Source organism: Ovis aries, chromosome 11, assembly GCF_016772045.2.
Source record: "Ovis aries strain OAR_USU_Benz2616 breed Rambouillet chromosome 11, ARS-UI_Ramb_v3.0, whole genome shotgun sequence".
NCBI classification, from domain to species: Eukaryota; Metazoa; Chordata; class Mammalia; order Artiodactyla; family Bovidae; genus Ovis; species Ovis aries.
The window spans coordinates 54,769,846-54,790,542 of record NC_056064.1 but is presented as its reverse complement, the minus strand read 5'-3'; the positions used below and the strand labels follow the sequence as shown (position 1 = coordinate 54,790,542).

The window sequence follows — 20,697 nt, the reverse complement described above, 5'->3', positions numbered from 1 at the left end:
GCCACTCTGTCTTGCTTTTCCAGCTGAGCATGTTCAGTTTCAATGAAGTAATGAATGAACTTGGCCGCACCACCCCCCAAGACTACAACAGCAAATAGAGGAGCCTCAGCCAATCAGCTGGCACTCAAGGTTTTCAAGTTGAGTTCAAACAGACTCACGGGAGACCAATCAGATGGCGCGGCTCCGCCCCAAACGCCGGGTCGGGGCCAATCAGGAGCCCAGGCGAGCCAAAACACAGCGTCTGGCCAATGCCCGGGAGCCCCACAGCGCCGACGTCCGCCAATGGGCGCGGCCAGGCAAAAAGAGAAACAGTGCGGGCCCGCAGGCCGCAGGATTCGAATCGAACGTCCGCACGGGAACCGGGCCCCGGCCGAGCGGAGCGGGCCAATCAGCGGCGGCGGCTCTCGGCCCCCGAACGTTGGGACACGCGGCCCCGCCCCGCGCTGTTGTTTGTGGTGTCGGCCGGCAGCGCGAGTCGGACAACAACACTCGCCAGGCGGGCGGCGCGGCGGCCGAGGGTCCGGAGGCCGCGGGCGGCGGCGGCGAGCGCGAGCGGAGGGCAGCCGGCCTCCCGCGGCCGCCGAGCCCGGGAGTGCTCGCCGGTCGGAGCCATGTCGGTGAACATGGATGAGCTGCGGCACCAGGTCATGATCAACCAGTTCGTGCTGGCCGCGGGCTGCGCGGCCGACCAGGCGAAGCAGCTGCTGCAGGCGGCCCACTGGCAGTTCGAGGTGCGTGTGGGCCGAGAACCAGCGCTCCCGGGCAGTCCCGCTCGCTGGCCACCGGCGCTGGGGTCGGGGTGCAGGCCGGGGCGCCCGGCCGCGCGTCGCGGAGGGAGAGGGGGCAGGGAAGCTCTATGTATATCGCCTGGTCCGGCGATCGGCGCCCGCGTGGGGCGTGGGGCCCTGCCGCCTGGGACCCTCGCGGGGCCTGGGGGACGCCCCCTCCGAGCGACGTGTGTCTGCGGGCCAAAGGGTCGGACCCGGAGGCCCGGGAGCGCAGCGCCACGGACACCGCGGAGGGTCCCGGCCGGTGGGGCGGGTGGGCTTCGACCCCCGTTAACCGCCACCATGCCGCTGTGTTTGTCCGCAGACCGCCCTGAGCACGTTTTTCCAAGAAACCAACATTCCCAACGGCCACCACCACCACCAGATGGTAAGTGTGGCCGGGCGCGGCGGGCGGGAGGGCCGGCCTCGCCGCTACCGCGGCGCACCCGGGGCGGCCGGGGGCGCAGCGCACCGGAGCGGCCGAGCGCGCGGGCCGGGGGCCGCTGTCAGGCGCCGGCGGTGACAGCCATGTTGCCGGGGAGCGCCGCGCCGCGTTGTAAACAAAGAGCCAAAATGTCTTCCAGGAAAGAGCGGCTCCCGGGGCCGGCCGGCTCGCCCAACTTTGCGGTCAGGTCTCCGGGGCCACTATGGCTCGACCTGAGGCCTTGTGCCCCGGCGATCTTCCTAGGCCAGGGGCCAGGAGGGTGGCTGGAGGAGTAGCCAGGAGGCAGGTATGGGGAGGGGGCTCGGAGGATAAGTAGATATCCCGGGAGGGGGAAACGGAGGGCGGGAGCGATGGGCCCCCCCCCCAACCCCACGGGGACTGGGACCTGGGGGTGTCTGTTTATGGAGCACCATTTCTTGCTCTTGAGTGGCAGCAACCCCCCCTTCTTCCAAACAGCCCAGCTCTACGGGGAACAGGAAAGGGACAAGTCCATTCTGGCCTGGGAGCTGGGCTCTTCCCAGGTAGTTAGGTCCACTCTTTCCTGTTCATGGGAAAAGACCTAACCCTGAGCCGCCTGAAAGACTTACAGGTTTTTGACTAGATAAGCCAAGAATGCGTTTAATCTCTATAGGTGAAGGCGTATAAAGCACAGGAAACAGAAGTGGTTCAGGCCTGGATTTGCTTTCTTCTCTTTTCCAAGTTGGCCCCAGGCCTGGGCCTTTGCCCTCCTGGCCATAAGGCATCCTGCTCTCCACTGGGCACAGGACATCCCTTCACTTCAGAGGTTTGACTGCCTCCTCCTCCCCCTCTAGTTACCAGTTTGCCCTGCTGGGGAGGAGGGCCCCCCGATCGGGATCGTAAAACACACTCCGGATCTATTGCGGCTTCTGCAGTGTATTTTTTGCCATTTCTCACGCTCAGTGTACTTGCCCACAGCTCCCTTCTCAGAGTGGCCGTTTGCCTGGAGAAGCTGCCAGGAGCTCCTCTGCTGTGTCTTGTTCTTGATGCCATGTATTCATCTAGTTACAAAGGACAAGTGGTGGTGGGGGGTCTGTTTTGACCCCTTTAACCAGCTTTTCTCTTGGAATGGCCTGTTGTGTATAAATCAAAAAACAAAACTGCCCTGGAGTATGATGAGAATTATGCTGGCGGCAGGATTGGCAGTTGAAGCCAGGCTCTTGGTAAAACCAAGAGGGGTTCATCTCCATGGGGGCCTCCACCTGCACCTGACTGAGGGGAAGCTGCCTCCGTGTCCTCTCAAAGGGGGCCTCAAGGTTTGTTCCATCAACTGGTCATTTCAAAAGGCCCAGGCTTCCGGCTCAGCGGCTCTGGGCTGCCTTCAACAGAGAGGCTCGCCTGTGAGAGCCGGGACTGGTGATCCTTTTAGGTTCTGTTACTCTTTCCCTGCAAATCCCCAGGGTTTGTAATCCTTTTGAAGCTTCCCTTGAGGCCTGTTGCTGGTTTTGATCGTTGTCTCCCATGAGTGTACCATGTATTGAGTACCTCACCAGCACCTGAACGAACACCATCCCTGCCCTCTTGGAGCTGGTCATTTTTTTAACAGATAATAAATCAAAGGAAAATGTTACGTAAAAATACCAGAAGTGCCCCAGGCCATGAGTTACTGATAAATAGTCCGGTAGATTACTGGACATCAACAGTTGGAGGCATCTTCCCAGATGAGAGGGGGATGGGCTCCCAGGTTAGATTTGGAAGGGCTAGGAAGAGGAGAAAAACACTGGCCAGGAAACAGTGGCTGTTCAGAGGGGGCAGCGGGCGCTGGGTGTGCTTGAGAGCTGGGAAGCGCTCTCCGTAACTGTTAGGTAGAGCTGGACTTGCACAGGACTTGGTCCAAACCCCTGGCTTTATAGAAGCAGAGAGAAGCTCCAGAGAGGTTAAGGAAGCTGCCTGAGCTCACACAGGCAGGCAGGCACAGGCCTGCTCCAGATCGCTGGCTTGTGGACGGGGAAGTCGGTCACGATGCTGTGATGCAATTGGCTTCTGCCCCCACCCCCCATTCATTGTTTTCCTGCTGCCGAGAAGTCAGCCCTGGAAGGGGGGTGGTGGTGGAGGAATAGTGAAGGGAGGAGGGAAGTGGTCTGGGTGGGGCCAGGCCTGCTGCCCTGGGTCCTGTGGCCTCCCCAGAGAGGACACGGGTTGGAGCCCTAGCTGCTGATGGAGGGGCCAGCCCAGTTAATCAGAGAGGGTTGCCCCCCCCCTCCCCCCGCTGCCGTGGGCCTGTCCCCATTTGGGGGCTGGGGTTTTTAACTGCAGAGCTGTGTAAGCTCCGACTGCAAGGTGAAGAGTCCTCACATCTTGCTCCCTGAGCCCTGTGCCTGGGGGAGGGGCTGGTGTTGCTAAAATTAGGAGAAATTCAAAGAAGGGCTCCCATGGCTCCCTGGGAAAGGGAGAAGCAGCCGTGGGGGTCACAACAGGCTCTGCAGGCCATGTTCTCAGCTGCCTCCTCCCTGGGCCCCCGCGAGGTGCTCCTGGATGGCACCTATGTGCTCCCCACATGGCAGGGGCGGGAGGGAGGGTCTGCTGTCCCTGGTGTTTGCAAGGAGACTGCCAGTTACGGCACACCAGCCCGGCCCCTGCCCTTCCTGGCTGGAGTCCCTGCTCAGGGTTGTGGCAGAAGACAGCAGAGGTTGGCATATTTGCAGCTACCCCCGGGAAGAGGGCTGAGAGGGGCTGAGTGGACTCGCCCAGACACTGGCAACGAGTCGCCGGGGACACTGGAAACTGACATCGCTGGTTTTTGTCCTTGAGGGGCCTGGGCATGAAGTTGCACTAGATTAACTAATTGCAGATGAGTAGGGGCTCGGAGAAGTTGATGGCACCCCACTCCAGCACTCTTGCCTGGAAAATCCCATGGACAGAGGAGCCTGGTGGGCTGCAGTCCATGGGGTCGCTAAGAGTTGGACACGACTGAGCAACTTCACTTTCACTTTTTACTTTCATGCATTGGAGAAGGAAATGGCAACCCACTCCAGTGTTCTTGCCTGGAGAATCCCAGGGACGGCGGAGCCTGGTGGGCTGCCATCTATGAGGTCACACAGAGTTGGACATGACTGAAGCGACTTAGCAGCAGTAGCAGCAGCAGGGGCTGGGTAGAGGTTAAGAGCTTGGGCCTGAAGACCTAGGAGTCCCCTGGGTTCCGGCTGCTCAGCTTGCGTCCTGCAGTGGTATGCTTTAAGTATTTGGCTGTATCGGGGCAGGCGGATTTAGTTGCCCCGTGGCTTGTGCAATCTTAGTTCCCTGACCAGGGATTGAACCTGAGTCCCCCGTATTGGGGGCAGATTCTTAACCACTGGCCCATCAGGGAAGTCCCTGCCGTGCTGTGTTTTTGGTCAACTGATTTGAGCTCTGGGGCTCGGTTTCCGCATCTCTATCACAGAGAGAATAATCAGAAAGACCTGGCATTGCCGTGAGAAATGAGATGATGAGGCAGAGGCCCTGACGCCCGCCGACCAGCACTGCTGCCAGGCAGGCACAGCTCCCCCTGGGCTGGCCTTGGAGGGAGACCCCGGATCTGGCTGTCTTCCTTTGACTGACCTCCCCAGGACATCTGAGGGCAAGTTATTGAAGAGCCAGCTGGGTTTTCACCCAGGCTGAAGCACTAAGCAGTGGTACCCTGGGCTTCCTCCCTTGTCTCGGCTGGAATTAACCATTCCAGCTCCTGGCTGGAATTAACCATTTGCTTCTGACACTTGGGGCGACATTCCCAAGCATCAAGAAACACTCTCTGGGGACTTCCCTGGTGGTCCAGTAGCTAAGACTCTGTGTTCCCAATGCAGGGGGCTTAGGTTCGATCCCTGGTCAGGGAACTAGATCCCACCTGCTGCAACTAAGACCCAGCACAGCCAAGCAAATAAATATTTTTTCAAAAAAGAAACACTTTGGTTTTGACAAAAATTGTAGGAATCTGCCCCCATGTTTTTGGTTTTTAGCGGCTCCGTGCAAGGAGTGCTTTTGTGCTATTGAAACCTCTTTTGGACTGAACAATGGGAAATAAAAGAGGGTCAGGCCTGGGTGAGCCCCACGGGAAGGCAGGCTCTGTAGGACCTCGGATTGTGGCTTGGGGATTGGGGAGGGGGGCCCACTTGGGCAGCCCTCGAAACCCCTGTGTTCTCTCCCAGCAGATGTGTACCCCCAGCAACACACCTGCCACACCGCCCAACTTCCCTGACGCGCTGGCCATGTTCTCAAAGCTTCGCGCCTCCGAGGGCCTGCAGAGCAGCAACAGCCCCATGACTGCCGTGGCCTGCTCACCCCCTGCAAACTTCAGCCCCTTCTGGGCCTCGTCCCCGCCCAGCCACCAGGCCGCCTGGATCCCGCCCTCCTCCCCTACGGCCCACAGCTTCCACCACCTCCACCACCCACAGCCCACGTGGCCCCCCGGAGCACAGCAGGGGAGCACGCAGCAGAAAGCCATGGCGGCGATGGACGGCCAGAGATGAGACTGGATGCCACCGGGCGCTGGGCTGGAGCTAGGGGGCAATCCAGGGGCGGGGGGGAAGCTGGGCGCGCGGGGGTTTCCTGAAGATCGCACTGGAAGATTTTATATAAGAGAATTTTTGTGGGTGGGGGGACAGTAAACTTCCTGAGCCACTTGGATCCTTCAGGAGTTTCAAATCAGGCAAGTTTTTTTTTTTCCTCTTTTTAATATATAACTATAATATATATATGAATATATAAAAATAACTAATGTATGTGAGAGTGGGGCTGGCCGACGGGGTGTTGGGTCAGCGGGCAAAGGCCAGGGGAGCCACCCAGTGGGCCAGCACCCCTTCCTCCAACGCCAGGCCCAGGGCAGGTGCTGGGGAGCCAGGTGGTGTGACTGTAGTCACTTGGTCTGCTCACTGCCTCCTTTCAAAGGTCACACCTTCTGGAATCGGGCGAAGGACCACGGCCTTCCCACTCCCCGTGGCAGCTGTGGGAGGGACTCCCGGTGGTGCTGGGTGTCTGAAGGTGTGGGGGCCGCTGCCCACCCCCGGTCAGCGGTGCTCCGGCCCGTGTCGCCTCAGCGGCTAGCTGTGCAGGGCTCATGTAGGACTTGTGAGCCAGCCCCCAACCCCAGGGCCACCCTGCCTCTCCCACTGTGTTCCCGGCCGTGGACAGCAGAGCGGAGGGCTTGCCTTTGGATGGAGTTCCCAAATCAAATCATCTCACCAGGGTGAAATTTTAATTTAAAACTTAAAAGAGACTTTTCTAACTTCCCTGGTTTGTGGTGCCTTTATTTGCCTTGGAACGGAGAGCGTGCTCCTTGGGCAGAGGGGTGGGGGGCCCTTGGCTGTGCTGCGGTTCAGGGGACCAGCCCCATGGCCATGCGGCGGGGTCGGGTGTTCTGACAAGGGGGCTGATAGGTTGGGGTGGGAAGAAGGAGGAACAGGTTCTGGCTTGGTCATAGTGACCCTCTCCTCTTGGCCCTTGGCCACCACCTCACAGCCCACCACAGGCTGAGCCTTAGCCCTGGAGCCCCTGTCTTTGCAGTTGGTGGTGGGGGAAGCTGCCCTCCTGCCTTGGGGGGCCCGATGGTGGCCCCACACTTTAGCCTGTCCCCCCCGCCAAGGTATCTTTCCGCCCTCTGCTCTTCCTGCCCCCAAGCTCCTTCGGGGCACCCTGTCCTAATGTGCGTGTTGTGTGGCCACATCCCAGAGGTCAGCCGCAGCTCTCAGGGAGCCAGAGGCCTGAGTTGGGTCCCCAAGGGGCTAGGATAAAGCAGTGATGGCAGTTCCTGGCCTGGTGGGGCCCTTCCTCAGACTCTACCACGCAGGTGGCCAGGTGGGTACGGAGTTGGTCCACCCAAATGCAGGATTTGGGTTGCAGGGCCCAGGCTTGGGGTTCCTCCTTGAGCCCCTTACCGCCCCCCACCCAGACCCCAGACCCCTCCAGCACGTGTGACTGGACACATTCCCTTCCTTCTTGGCAGCCTGGGCCTTGCTGTCGACCAGGCCTGCAGGGTCTGGATATTCAGACCCAAAGTGCAGGAACACCTGGGAAGGGCCCCACCTGGCTGGCTGGCCCACCCTACTACTGGGCCCTTGTGTCTTCACGGGGTTGCTGTGGGGCAGCCCCTCTGTGGGTATGGAGCAGGACTGGGGATGCAGCTGCCCTCGGCCACCCACTCTGCATGTGACCATGTGCTCGAGGCTGGGTTTGTCCTTTCAGTTTTGTTTCCTGGTCGGAGATCCGTGGGACTCCTCCCACCCACACCCCTCACTCTGCCCACCTGTGCTTTCCCAGGCTGGAAGGGGAAGCCCCTCATGGGCACGTGGGCGGCCAGTGCTGGGTGAGGGCGGGCAGGCGGCCCAGGTGTGGGGAAGCGGAGTGGGGGGACCCCTCGTCCTTTCAGGGGCATCAGGGTGGGTGGGGGGCCTGGCTGCTCCTCCCTCCTCCCCGCCAAGCTGGTGAGTTTGGATTCTAGACCAGGACACTGAGCAGAGGAGGGCCCAGGCCTCGCCTGCCTCCCGCTTGCAGAGCAAAGGGTGCTGGGTGCCTGCTGGGATTCTGGGGTTCTATGATGAATCAGATCTCAGCAGATGGGGAAGAGGGGGGGTGCCCCCTCCCGTAGGGAGTGCCTGCTCCACCCATGACACCCCCAGAGAGCCCCACCCTCCACTGAAACCCTTTTCTGGGCTATTTCCTGCCATGCCCACCTGTGGCTCTTTGTCGCCCCTCCCCTCACACCTCTAAAGCAGGCCTCTCACTGGCAGAGGGGCCTGGGGGTGGGGGAGGGAACCCCACCTTTGAGGAGGGGGCTGATGAGAATAGATCTGAAGGCAGAAAACTGCTTCCAAGACTGTCTGGGTGGGAGGCAATTCTCCCCTTGTCCCTGGGGCTTTGGGGACAAGGGCTTGTCCCTTACAGTTGACCCCTCATCTGTTAAGGCTGACATGCAGCAGGACAAGGGCCAGGCCTCAAGGCCGTCAGACAGTTCTCTATGTTCCTGGGGAGGGAAGGGGAGCAGGGACACGGCCTGGCCCCAGCAGCCCCTCTTGTATCTGCTGCAGCCTCCAAGCGTGACCCCATGGACTATAGCCCGCCAGGCTCCTCTGTCCATGGGATTCTACAGGCAAGAATACTGGAGTGGGGTGCCATTTCCTTCTCCAGGGGACCTTCCCAACTTGGGGATCGAACCCGCGTCTCGCGTCGCCTTCACTGGCGGGCAGATTCTTTACCACCAGCACCACCTGGGTAAGCCCCTTGTTTCACAAGCTGGAGAGGATGGCAACCAGGAACCTTCCCAGGTGCTGGTGGCCCCATCTTCCCCAGGATGTGCCAGAAGCCTGCTGGCGGCCACCCTTAAACCTTCACCCCAGGGTACAGCCTGAGCAGAGCACGGACCTGAAGCATCTAAACCCTCCAGAGGGCCCTGGGCACTTACCCAGAGGGAAGGCGGTGCCTGTGCCAGAGAAGGCCTTAGCACTTGGTCCAGCCAAGGTCGAGAGAGGGCCAACCCCCTGTAGGCCTGCCAGTCCCCGGAGCCTGGGGTCTGGCCTGTGCTGCCGCCTCCCCACCCTGGGTGCTATACTCAGTCCTCTTGAAGCCCTGGAGCCCTCGGAGAACAGCTGGCCCTGTTTGGGGGAGCCACGTCTGTCAGGCTGCAAGAAGTCCACTGTCCCACCTGAACCAGGACCAGAGGAGCCTCATGGCCCCGAGCTTTCTCCTAAGCATTTATTTATAGCTCTACTCAGTGAGCAGAGGTGGACCGCGGCCCCCGGGTGGGCTCCTCGAGCCCCTCCCCAGGAGGTGCGTCCCTGTGCACGTCCAGCCCCGCTGGCAGGTTTGCCGTCTCACCGGGTAGGTGGGCTGGGTTCAGCTGGGAAAGGCGGCCCTCGGTGGAGACAGGTCTGTCTTTCTGATGACGGGAAGGAGCTGCAGGACAGGAGGGGCCCTGGATGGCTCAGGCTGACTCCCATGCCCAACAGCGGCCCACCTCGGCTTGCCCAAAGCCCCACTAACCAGGCTGAGCCAGGACATCATGCTGGAAGGTCAAGCTCTCTTACGAGCCCCTAAGCCACACTCCTTTATACTCTGAGTTAAAATAACTCAGGGGCCAAGAGCCTGCCTCTTTGTTAACATTCCCTCTATTAATACAGGGACTGTTAGGGGCACACTGACTTAAGTCAGGGCAGGAATTTCTCTTTAAGACAGCCCCTGCCTCCTGCTTCTATAATGTGCCTTTAGAGTGGACACTGGGGTGCCAGGGAGAAGGAAGCTAAGTTCCCCCAAGAACAGTCTTAGGAGCCAGAGCCAAAGGCCACCGATGCTGTCTGCCTCCTGCTGAATCCTCCACCCCAGGCTATTTGCCTTCATCACCAACGCTGGCTCTGGGGCCAGACAGCTTGGCTTTGAGCTCCGGCTCTGCGACTTTCTAGCTGTGTGACCTTGGGCATGTACTTTAACCTCGCTGTGCCTTGGCTTTGTCAGCTGTAGGTGGGACCAGCAATGGTCCCTATCTTTTAACACGTGAGGATTAAAATTACTGGTTCACACGTGTAAAGCTCTTCAGCAGTGAGGAACCCTTGGCAGAGGCGAGGCTGCACATCGCCACCACTGCACTGGTTTCTGGCTCCTGCAGGCACTGGGGGCTGGAACTGGAAAGCTTGGTGCAGAGGACCTCGGGCTGCGGCTCTAGACCTGGGCAGGGGTGCGGTGGGGCTCCCTGGGCCTCCAGCAAGTAGCTGCAAAGCATTGTGGGTACATAAGGTTTCATGAGAAGAAACTCAGCAGCTTTCTTAGACTCTGCAGGGGAGCTCCTAACTTAGCAGCCAGAATCCAGCACCCTTTTATTGACAGATGAAGAAACTGGCCAGGAGGAGGGGGAGACATGCTCAGAGTTACCGGGAAGTGGTCTAGTCCCCTGGCTCCAGTCTGGTGTCCCTCTCTGGCCCCCATGGGTAGCCAAACCCCGGGGGAACACTTAGCCCTCTGGCTTTCAGGCCGGATTTGGCCCCTCTGGAGAAAGCACAGGCCCTGGGGACCTCACAGGCCCAGGAGAGTCGGTGCGTATGAGTAGTGGGGAAGGACTTGGGCCTGGAGCGAGAGCTTGGGCCGCAAGCCCACCCCTGTTTCCTCTTCTGTGAAATGGGAGCAGTGACAGTATCTGCCCACAGACCTGGCACAAAGCAGGCGCCCGGGAGGGAAGGGTTTTCTCTTTCCTGCCTCGCATCCCATCCCTCGGCTCCCAGGCCCTTCTTCTCTCCAGGGGAATAAGGGTATATACCAGCCACGGGCAGGAGAGGGGCCGGACAGGGCAAGGAGGAGGGTCGGCGGGCAGTGCCACCCAGAAGGACCCTCTGTCCAGGGAGGAGCTACCTGAGTCTTTGGCAGCCAGCGTCTGGGCGCTCTGAGGCCGCGAGGGCAGCTGGCCGCTGTTGCTGAGGGACTGCTGCCGATGCCCGTGTGCCCGGGACTGCTTGGTCTTATGCTTCATCCCCGCGTCTGACGGGAGACGGAGCGGGGAGGATCAGTTCTGAGATACGCTCTGAGGGGGCTGTAGGGATGGGGAGAGCGCGGCGGGCTGCTGGTCTCAGCCTGCCTCAGTGGGCACCCTTCTCAGTCTGAATTAGTGGAAATGCTCTTTATAAGCAAGCACTTTGCTCATTGGAAAAGACCCTGATGCTGGGAAGGATTGAAGGCAAAAGAAGAGGGAGGCAGAGGATGAGATGGTTGGATAGCATCACTGACTCAGTGGACATGAATCTAAGCCAACTCCATGAGATAGTGGAGGACAGGGGAGCCTGGCGTGCTGCGGTCCCTGGGGTCACAAAGAGTCAGACATAACTTAGTGACTGAGCAATAACAATCACTTCATCCCCCTTTATGTCTGTCTGGCCATCTGTCAATCCATCCATCCATCCACTCACTCCGATATCTTACCCACATACAGCAGCCCCGTGCCAGGTGCTGGGTGACTTCTGACCCTGGGTTTACAGTTCGGGAGGGGAAGTGACTAGAAAGATGCATACACACCTGTCAGACCCAGAGGGAAGTGACAAAGCACATCCAGGATGGCCAACTGGAAGGGGACATTCCAGAACACGAGAGGTTCACAAAGTGGTAGGGGCTCAGGAAGAGTTTTGAAGAATGGGTGATGCTGGGAACAGAGGCCTAGGTGGGAAAGCTGGGGTGACAGCCTGCGGATGAAGCCTGGCCAGAAAAGATGGGGCCATGACATTCCTGCTGATTGGCTAAGACTGGGCAGCTGTCCCCCTTCTGCAAACACTGACCTGGGGGCATTTGGAGTCAGGGAGGTGGAGGAAGAAGGCAGTTGGGGTCTGGTGGCCCCAAGAAGTGCAGGGGCCTCCAGGAGCCAGACAGACCCTGCGGGACCCAAGCAAGGAGCCCGAGCGCCTCTGGGCCGTCTGGACACTCACTGTCTTTGTTCAGGAGGTCTGGTAGCCTTGTGTCCATCCGTCCCTTATAAATATGTCCGTCCAGGCCCAAGATGTCCACCTCGTCGTGCTGTGGAGACGGGTGGGTACCCATGGCCACCTGCCGCCTGAGTGCCCCTCCCGTCCCCTCTCTGAGCCAAACGGTGCTCAGAGCCCTCGAAGGGGCTGAGTGACAGGGTGAAGGGGATGGGCCAGGTGGCCGGGATGGCTGTCTTCTTCCCAGGAAAGGAAAAGAACCTGAGGCTTTGACTGGGTCTGATTAAGAAACCACACCCGAGGCTGAGGACCGAGCAGGGGACTGCTGGCTGCTTTTCCAGAGGGACCTGGGAGTCTGGGGGGCCCTCCCTGTAGGTTCCCAGGAGTGTCCCCACCTTCATGGCGATCTGGATCTCCTCGGTGGGGTACAGTCCCTGCGAAAGGTGCTGCAGGCGGATGCGCCGGTAGGGGTAGGTGAGGGTGTGGCTGCCCCCACAGGGCCGGGGCGCGGAGGAGTAGCTGTAATCAGCCATGTCTGGCAGCCTGCGGTGGAGACGGCGGAGTCACGGGGAGCGGGTGTGTCCCAGGACACGCCTCATTGGGGCAGGGGGTGCAGGTGAGGGGGCTGCTCCAGGGGCCACCGCTTAGCCAGGACAGGGCTGGGGGTGAGCGAGCAGGGTGGCCTCCTGAGGGACACACACACACACTCTCTCTCTCATACACACATCCACACACATGTATTCACAGATCCTCAAACACATTCACACGTACGTTCGCAGACATACACACATTCTCTCACACACTCAGAACGCACACGTAGGCGTTCACACATGCATCTGCACCATCACACACATGCCTCTGCTCATACAGCATACATTTAACAATGCTCTCTCACACTTGTTCACACGCATTCACACATATGCACATTCACATACGTGTGTTGACAGATTCTCAAACACATTCGCACATGTTTACACACATTCACACACACACATTCTCTTGCATTCTCTCAAAAACACACACATAAACGTTCACACACATATAATCACACCCACATTTTCATAGACACATATGCATGTTCGCATTTTCACAGACATACACAATCACATACTCTCTCCTACATGGAGGCCCCACTCTACACACACACACACACACTCTGCCCTCCCCGGTGCCCCACTCACACACATAAACATATATACACACACACACACTCTCTGCCCTCCCCAGTGCCCCACTCACACACATACACACGGACACACACACACACACACGGACACGAACACACACACTCTCTGCCCTCCCCAGTGCCCCACTCACACACATACACACACACACAGGGACACACATACACACACACGGACACGAACACACACACTCTCTGCCCTCCCAGTGCCCCCCTCACACACATACACACGGACACACACACACACACACTCTCTGCCCTCCCGGTGCCCCACTCACACACATACACACAGACACGAACACACACACACACACACACTCTCTGCCCTCCCCGGTGCCCCACTCACACACATACACACAAACACACGGACACACATACACACACACGGACACGAACACACACACTCTCTGCCCTCCCCAGTGCCCCACTCACACACAAACACACACAGGGACACACACACACACACACACATGGACACACACACACACACACTCTCTGCCCTCCCGGTGCCCCACTCACACACATACACACTCACAGGGACACACACACGAACACACACACACACACTCTCTGCCCTCCCGGTGCCCCACTCACACACATACACACAAACACACGGACACACATACACACACACGGACACGAACACACACACTCTCTGCCCTCCCCAGTGCCCCACTCACACACATACACACACAGGGACACACACACACACACACATGGACACACACACACTCTCTGCCCTCCCCGGTGCCCCTCTCACACACATACACACTCACAGGGACACACACACGAACACACACACACACACACTCTCTGCCCTCCCCGGTGCCCCACTCACACACACACACACACACACACACACACACACACACACACACTCTCTGCCCTCCCTGGTGCCAGGCCCCCGGGTCCGGCCTGGCCACCCACCGTCTGTAGCAGGGGGAGCTGAGGCACTGGGCCTGCAGCAGCTCGCGGATCATCTGGCTGCTGGCCTTGACGGAGCCCCCAAAGTGGATCTGCACCTTCTCGATGTCCAGGAGCATCTTGGAGTGCATGGTGCGCAGGCGCCCCACGCTCCGCTCCACCTGCCCCAGGTCCCCCCGCAGGAAGCCGCTGCTGCCCAGCTTCAGGCTGTGGGGTGCGGGCCCAGTGGAGGGGTGAGCTGTGCCCCAGCACCCTCCCTGGGAAGCAGGGCCCTGTGGAGTGGGAGCCCCCTCCACCGAACCCCAGGGACCAGGGCCGGGCTTGCAGGGGAGGGTTTCCTGAGCCGAGAGCATGCAGGAGAGCCAGAGGGGAGAGCAGCCCAGTCCATCAGGCCCCCTCGCACCCCTGGCCCCCGTGGGCTCCAAGGGCAGCTTTGAAAACCAGCCTTTCTGCTGAACACCCCAGCCTCAGGAGTTGGAAAGTCTGTGGGAGGAGGGCAGGAGCCCCAGAGGGCATGAAACACATCCCCTACCACTCATCTCACACTCATGGAGCCGCCCCCTGCCTTCCTCCTAGGCCCAGTGTGAGCAGGGGAAGGGTGGGGGTGGGGGTGGGGGGTGAGGGGAAGTCTCAGAGGCAATGTCCCACCAGGACGCCTGGCAGGGGCGCAAAGGCAGGTGGTTACTAGGTCTGCACCTCCTGCACTGATGCTCCCGCCCTGGGAAGAGCTGGGAGCTGCTTCAAAAAGCGCCCTAGCATCACCCCGCCCCAGTCCCCACTCTCGCCCTCCAGACCCCCTGCAAAGCCCTCACAGGACCCCGCGGCACAGCCCGTACTTGCGGCTCTGCTGCCGAACCTGCTCCAGTTCAAAGACCGTGTAGGGGCGGACAGAGCGGTGCCCGGGCAGGCAGGGGCCCACAGGAGTCATGGGGATGACTCTGGGCAGGGGCAGGGAAGGAGGGTCGGAGTGAGAAACTCCAGTGTCCAAACCCATCACCCCCTCCTAACGCTCCACCTGCCAGAGGAGCCTTCCCGCCCCAGGGGCTGAAGGCCGAGGGGTAAGAGCAGCCCAAGGCATGGAGCGGACCAGAGAGAGGAGGAGCAGGCGAGCTGGAGGCAGGCAGGGAGGACAGAAGACGCCCCCATCACCGCCACGCGCTGGGGGCACTCACTGTCCAGTCACGGGTGTCTCCAGGGGACGGTCACACGAGAGGCAGTGGAAGTGTGCCAAGAGCTGCCTGTGAGGGATGGGACACACGCAGAGGGTGGGGCCCTGCCCAGAGGGCCCCAAAGGGAGGGATGGAGAACTCAGGTTTGGCTGGTAGCCTGGATGCTCAGCACCCAGGGGGACGGGCCCCCAGGCCACCGGAGGCAGGTCTGGGCCCTGCTCCCTGCACACATCAGCTACTAGAGATGCCCACTTCTGGACACACACCTAGCACCCATCTACCCTAACCCAAAGCCGGCAGGGCTCTCAAGGGCCCTGGGGGGTGGGTGCCCTGTGTAAGCCTTGGCAGCCCTCTGGTGGCCAGGAATGGAAATGCTGAGACTGAAGCTGCCGGGAGCCAGGCACCCCCAGGAGCACTCACCCCGCCCAGGCTCTGCCTCTGGTGGCCTGGGGCCTGTTCCCCTGGGAGCTGAGTTCTGGGGGCTGTGAACCCTCTCCCACCTGTGACCAGAGAGCCTTCCGCCCCCCTCCCCTCCCTCTCTCTGCTATAATATGAATCAGCCTGAGCTACAAGAGCTTTTCAAGCTCTGTGCCTTCCTAAGGCTGGACGGTCCCAGATAGGATCCGCCAGTCCCTCCAAACACACATGGGGACCCTCCAGCTGGCCCACCCTTTCTCCTGCCAGGCCTCACCTCCGCATGGCGGCTGCCTCGTCCGCCTGGTAGAGTGGAGAGCGCTCTTTGAGCTGCTGTCGCAAGGATTTCCATCGATCCTCCAGCGACTGCTTCACCGGGTCCAACTCCAGGCGGTCCAGCTTGGGGGAGGAAGTGGGGGGCGGGGACCAGGTGAGCTCTGAGAAAGCAGGTGGGGGTCTGCAGTGCCCGGAGGAGGTGGCGCTGCCCGGGTCACCTTGCTGTCCATCTCCACCAGGAGCTTGTCCAGCATCTTCTGCCAGTCCTGCTCCTGCCCGGTCATCTTGGCCACCAGCTCCTGCATCATGCGGTTCAGCTGCTCCGTGGTGGCGTCAAACTGGACGCGGCTCACTTTGCCCGCCAGGGCACTCTTGTCGGCTTTCTGCCCAGAGACGGGGACGAGACGCGCCCCCACCAAGATGGGCGAGAGCCACAGCGGGGCCCTGCTCCACGTAGCTCAACTCTGATGCTGAGCCCACCTCCCACCTTGGGCTCCTCTCCTCTCTCTGCCTGTTCAAGAGTGGGAGCGATGGGACCTCCCTGGGTGGCCTTTCTTCAGGCCTGGCCTTACCACGCCGATTTCCATCTCCAGGTGTCCCCTGTTGGCCTTCTCCTTCTCCAGCTTCTCCAGACCCTGGTACAACACCTGGGAGGCCGAGGGAGCAGAGAATAGGAGCAGGGAACCGGTCGCGCCCCAGCCCCGCCCCCGCCCCCCTGCCAGCCCTCACCTCAATGTCCTTCTGCTTCTGCTGACGGTCTTCAATGAGGTTGCTGGTGGTGATGCTGAGTTTCTCGCAGTCGCCCTGCACTTGCAGGATGGCGCTCTGGATGTGGCCCAGCAGCTCTTCATCCTGTGCAGGACAGAGGCAGGCTCCCTGGGGCGGCAACCCCACGCCCACCTGGGGTGCTGCCGCCCCCCCCCCCGACAGGGGAGCCCTTAGAACATCACCCAGCGGACAGGCGGACATCAGACCCCACTCTAGGCCTCCTGGGTTGCCATCATAGCCCACCACCTCCCATGGAGTGGCCTCCAGGCACCCGGTCCACTGGTGTAGGTAAGGTGGTGAGCTGCTCTGGGGCCCCAGAGGGTTGGGATGTGGTCTACAGTCTCCCCTCCTGCCCTGAGCTGAGTGTGAATTCTGGAGTCCAAGAGACAGGCCTCAGGGACTTGTGGTCCTCCCTGCCCTCCCCCCAGCAGGCCTGCCCTTTATAGGGGAAGAGAGAAACAGACCAGAAGACCAGTGTGAAGGAGCGGGCAACAAGCACTAAAGCTATGTCAGCGTCCCCGAGGCACGAGCATGGCTCTGCTCCACCCCTCCACCAGCTACGCTGTCCCCATCCCACCGTGGACCCAGCTCGGCCCCCCAGTCCCATCCCCAGGGCCAGCTCAATGGCTGCCCTTGCTGTGACCCTACAGAAAGACCAGGCACTTTTGGGCGGTTGCTAAAGGGCTCCATCATGCAAAAGTGACCCAACATCCCTCCCCCGGACACACCCCAAGCAGCTACCCAGGAGGGAGGCAGGCGCGTCACCTGGCTCTGCAGCTTGGCCTTCTTGGAGGGCCGGGAGGCAGCCAGGTTGCTGACCATGTTCTGCAGCTGCTCGTAGCGCTGCACCAGCATGCTGACCTGGTGGCTCAGGTCCAGGCTGCAGGCCGGGCACGTGGCCGCAGGGTCGATCTGGCTGGGAGCCAGGGTGGTCAGGGGCTTGTGCGGGGCCATGTTCAAGCTCATGGACAGCAGCGTGGAGGACGAGGCCAGCATATTCTCAATGATCGTCCTGAGCTTGTCTAACTGGGTGTGGGAGAGAGGGCGGGTTCAGGGCAGTGAGCAGGTCACCACACGGCCACCACCAGCCTTTCTGCCCGGACCTGCTGTGATCCAGGCAGGTGCCAGAGCCTCGGTGCCTCGCAGGGTATGCAGCTCACGGGAGGTGCTCGATGTCTGTCCATTAAACAGTGAATAGTGTTCCCAGGGGAGGGAGGGCAGATGCTGATTAAGCCCTTGCAGGAAGGGGGCTTCTGTACCTTTCTCCAGCCAGCCCATTGGTGCAATGTGAGAATATATCTCCTCTAGCTAAATCCCAGAGTGATGATGTCTGTCAGTCAGTCCACACACACTTTGAGGACCCTGGTGGCACACAGGCCCTGCTCCAGGCCCTGGGCAGAGGAGCGGTGGGCTCACACATGCTCTCTCCCCATTTAGTATGTAAATAACAATAAGAGAACGTGATTTTCTAATGCCACCTACAAAAAAGTCAACTCAAAATGGATTAAAGACCTACATGTAAAACCAAGACCATAAAACTCCTAGAAGAAAACAGGCAGGACACTTTTTGACATAAATTGTAGCAATAGGACTTCCCTGATTGTCCGCTGGAAGAATCCGCCTGCCAATGCAGGGGACATGGGTTTGATCCCTGGTCCCGGAAGATCCCAGATGCCGCAGAGCAACGACCCCACCTGACACTCCTGAGCCCACAGGCAGCAACTCTGAAGCCCATGTGCCCAGAGCCCGTGCTCTGCAACAAGAGAAGCCGCTGCAGTGAGAAGCCTGTGCCCTGCAATGAAGAGCAGCCTCTGCTCACCGCAACTAGAGAAAGCCCACGAGCAGCAACGAAGACCCAGCACAACCAAAAGTAAATAAATTATAAAAAATTAAATAAATTGTAGCAACATTTTTTTATCTGCCTCCTAAGTCAAAGGAAATAAAAGCAAAAATAAACAAATGAGGTCTAGTTAAACTGAAAACCTTTTGGACAGCAAAGGAAACCACCAACAAAGAGATAACCTATGGAATGGGAGAAAATATTTCCAAATGATCTGACTGGTAAGGGGTTAATATCTAAAACATAAACAGCTCATACAATTCAACATTCAAAAATCAAACAACACGATTTAAAAAATGGATGGATATCACCATTTTGGCAGAAAGTGAAGAGGAACTAAAGAACCACTTGATGAAAGTGAAAGAGGAGAGTGAAAAAGCTGGTTTAAAACTCAACATTCAAAAAACTAAGAACATGGCATCCAGTTCCATCATTTCATGGCAAATAGATGGGGAAACAATGGAAACAGTGACAGACTTTATTTTTTTGGGCTCCAAAATCACTGCAGATGATGACTGCAGCCATGAAATTAAAAGATGCTTGCTCCTTGGAAGAAAAGCTATGACCAACCTAGACAGCATATTAAAAAACAGAGACATTACTTTGCCAACAAAGGTTTGTCTAGTCAAAGCTATGGAGAAGGCAATGGCAACCCACTCTAATATTCTTGCCTGGAAAATCCCATGGAAGGAGGAGCATGGTAGGCATCAGTCCATGGGGTCGTAAAGAGTTGGACACGACTGAGCGACATCACTTTCACTTTTCACTTTCATGCACTGGAGGAAGAAATGGCAACCCACTCCAGTGTTCTTGCCTGGAGAATCCCAGGGATGGCGGAGCCTGGTGGGCTGCCATCTATGGGGTGGCACAGAGTCAGACACAACTGAAGTGACTTAGCAGCAGTCAAAGCTATGGATTTTCCAGTGGTCATGTATGGATGTGAGAGTTGGACTATAAAGAAAGCAGACCGCTAAAGAATTGATGCTTTTGAAGTGTGGTGTTGGAGAAGACTCTTGAGAGTCCCTTAGACTGCAGGAGATCCAACCAGTCAGTTCTTAAGGAGATCAGTCCTGAATATTCCTTGGAAGGACTGATGCTGAAGCTGAAACTCTAATACTTTGGCCACCTGATATGAAGAAGGTGACTCATTGGAAAAGAGCCTGATGCTGGGAAAGATTGAAGGCAGGAGGAGAAGGGGACAACAGAGGATGAGATGGTTGAATGGCATCACTGACTTGATGGACATGAGCTGAGCAAGTTCTGGGAGTTGGTAATGGATAGGGAAGCCTGGGGTGCTGCACTCCATAGGGTCGCAAAGAGTCGGACACGGTTGAGTGACTGAACTGAACTGAGAAGACCTAAATAGATATTTTTCCCAAAGAAGGTATACAGATGGCCAGCAGGCACATGAAAAGATGCTCTACATCGCTACTTATTAGAGAAATGCAAGTCAAAACCACAATAAGATATCATCGCACACCTCTCAGAAAGGCTAGCATCAAAAAGTCTACTGGGAATGTAAATTGGTACAGTCACCATGGAAAACAGTACAGAAATTTCTAAAAACACTAAAAATAGAATTAGCGTATGATCCGGCAATTCCACTCCTGGTTATGTATCTGAAGAAAATGGAAACACGAATTCAAAAAGACACATGCTCCACAATGTCCACAGCAGCACTAGTTACAATAGCTAAGACATGGAGCAACCTAAGTTTCCATCAATAGATTGAGAAGATGTGGTTTATATATTAAAATGGAATACTACTCAGTCATAAACCCCGAAATTTTGCCATTTGCAAAACAACTTGGATGGACCTCTAGAGAAGAGAATGGCTAACCACTCCAGTATTCTTGTTTGAAGAATTCCATGGACAGAGGAACCTGGAGGCCAAGAGTCCATGGGTTCGCAAAGAGTCAGACATGAATTAGCAACTAACACTTTCGCTTCGCTTTCATGGATGGACCTAGTGAAGTAAGTCAAAGACAAATACTGTATGTTGTCACTTATATGTAGAATCTAAAAAATAAAACAAACTAGTGAATAGAACAGAACAGAAACAGACTCATAGACCTAGAGAACAAACTAGTGGTTACAGCTGGGGGAGGGCCAGGGGAGGGACAAGACAGGGGGAGGGAACTAAGAAGTACAAACTACTGTGTGTGAATAAGCAGCCAAGCTATATTGTGTAGCACAGGGAAATAGAGCCATTCTTTTATAATAACTTCCAATGGAGTATGTTGCTGTTTAGTCGTTTAGGGTTGCCATTTCCTTATCCAGGAGATCTTCCTGTCCCAGGGATTGAAACCCGTGTCTCCAGCTTGGCAGGCAGATTCTTTATCACTGAGCCACCTGGGAAGCCCTCAGTGGAGTATAACTTGTAAAAATACTGAATCACTATGTTGAGCATTTGAAACTGATGTGATATTGTAGGTCAACTATACTTCAACTGAAAAAAAGAGAGAGAATGTGACCAGTGCCGCCACTGCAGGGGTCTCTCACGGCCTGGGTGGGAACAAACTCCTTCCACTGGCC

The 20,697-nt window shown here is 57.9% G+C and overlaps 2 protein-coding genes across 5 annotated transcripts in view; one reads left to right on the top strand and one right to left on the bottom strand.

The window, feature by feature from the left end:
- The first annotated feature begins 445 nt into the window (after positions 1-445).
- On the top strand, positions 446-6,431 carry UBALD2 (UBA like domain containing 2). 2 transcript variants are annotated; one of them, XM_027974119.3, is made up of 3 exons: positions 446-731; positions 1,093-1,155; positions 5,355-6,431. In XM_027974119.3, the coding sequence occupies exons 1-3, from the start codon at positions 612-614 to the stop codon at positions 5,670-5,672; spliced, it is 501 nt and encodes a 166-aa protein (XP_027829920.1). In that variant the 5' UTR covers positions 446-611; the 3' UTR covers positions 5,673-6,431. The 2 variants fall into 2 exon arrangements, with proteins under 2 accessions (XP_027829920.1, XP_027829919.1); XM_027974118.3 differs by having other exon boundaries at positions 5,352-6,431.
- QRICH2 (glutamine rich 2) overlaps positions 5,825-20,697 on the bottom strand; it is a 27,784-nt gene continuing 12,911 nt past the window's right edge. For 2 of the 3 annotated variants that reach the window (XM_042256332.2, XM_042256333.2), the window contains 11 exons: positions 17,088-17,348; positions 16,284-16,406; positions 16,127-16,201; positions 15,773-15,937; positions 15,556-15,677; positions 14,868-14,933; positions 14,532-14,633; positions 13,699-13,902; positions 11,984-12,131; positions 11,595-11,682; positions 5,825-9,090 (listed from right to left, as the gene is read on the bottom strand). In XM_042256332.2, coding sequence (XP_042112266.1) covers positions 8,906-9,090; positions 11,595-11,682; positions 11,984-12,131; positions 13,699-13,902; positions 14,532-14,633; positions 14,868-14,933; positions 15,556-15,677; positions 15,773-15,937; positions 16,127-16,201; positions 16,284-16,406; positions 17,088-17,348 — 1,539 coding nt within the window. In that variant the 3' untranslated portion in view covers positions 5,825-8,905. Of the gene's footprint in view, positions 11,171-11,594; positions 11,683-11,983; positions 12,132-13,698; positions 13,903-14,531; positions 14,634-14,867; positions 14,934-15,555; positions 15,678-15,772; positions 15,938-16,126; positions 16,202-16,283; positions 16,407-17,087; positions 17,349-20,697 lie in introns of all 3 variants that reach the window. The other variant, XM_042256334.2, reaches the window with a different exon arrangement.

Bases quoted from the DNA above. Each gene is read 5' to 3' on its own strand.
- UBALD2 (XM_027974118.3), top strand. From the start codon at position 612: ATGTCGGTGAACATGGATGAGCTGCGGCACCAGGTCATGATCAACCAG. The intron at 732-1,092 runs GTGCGTGTGGGC...GTTTGTCCGCAG, and splicing joins CGGCCCACTGGCAGTTCGAG to ACCGCCCTGAGCACGTTTTT. The intron at 1,156-5,351 runs GTAAGTGTGGCC...GTTCTCTCCCAG, and splicing joins GCCACCACCACCACCAGATG to CAGATGTGTACCCCCAGCAA.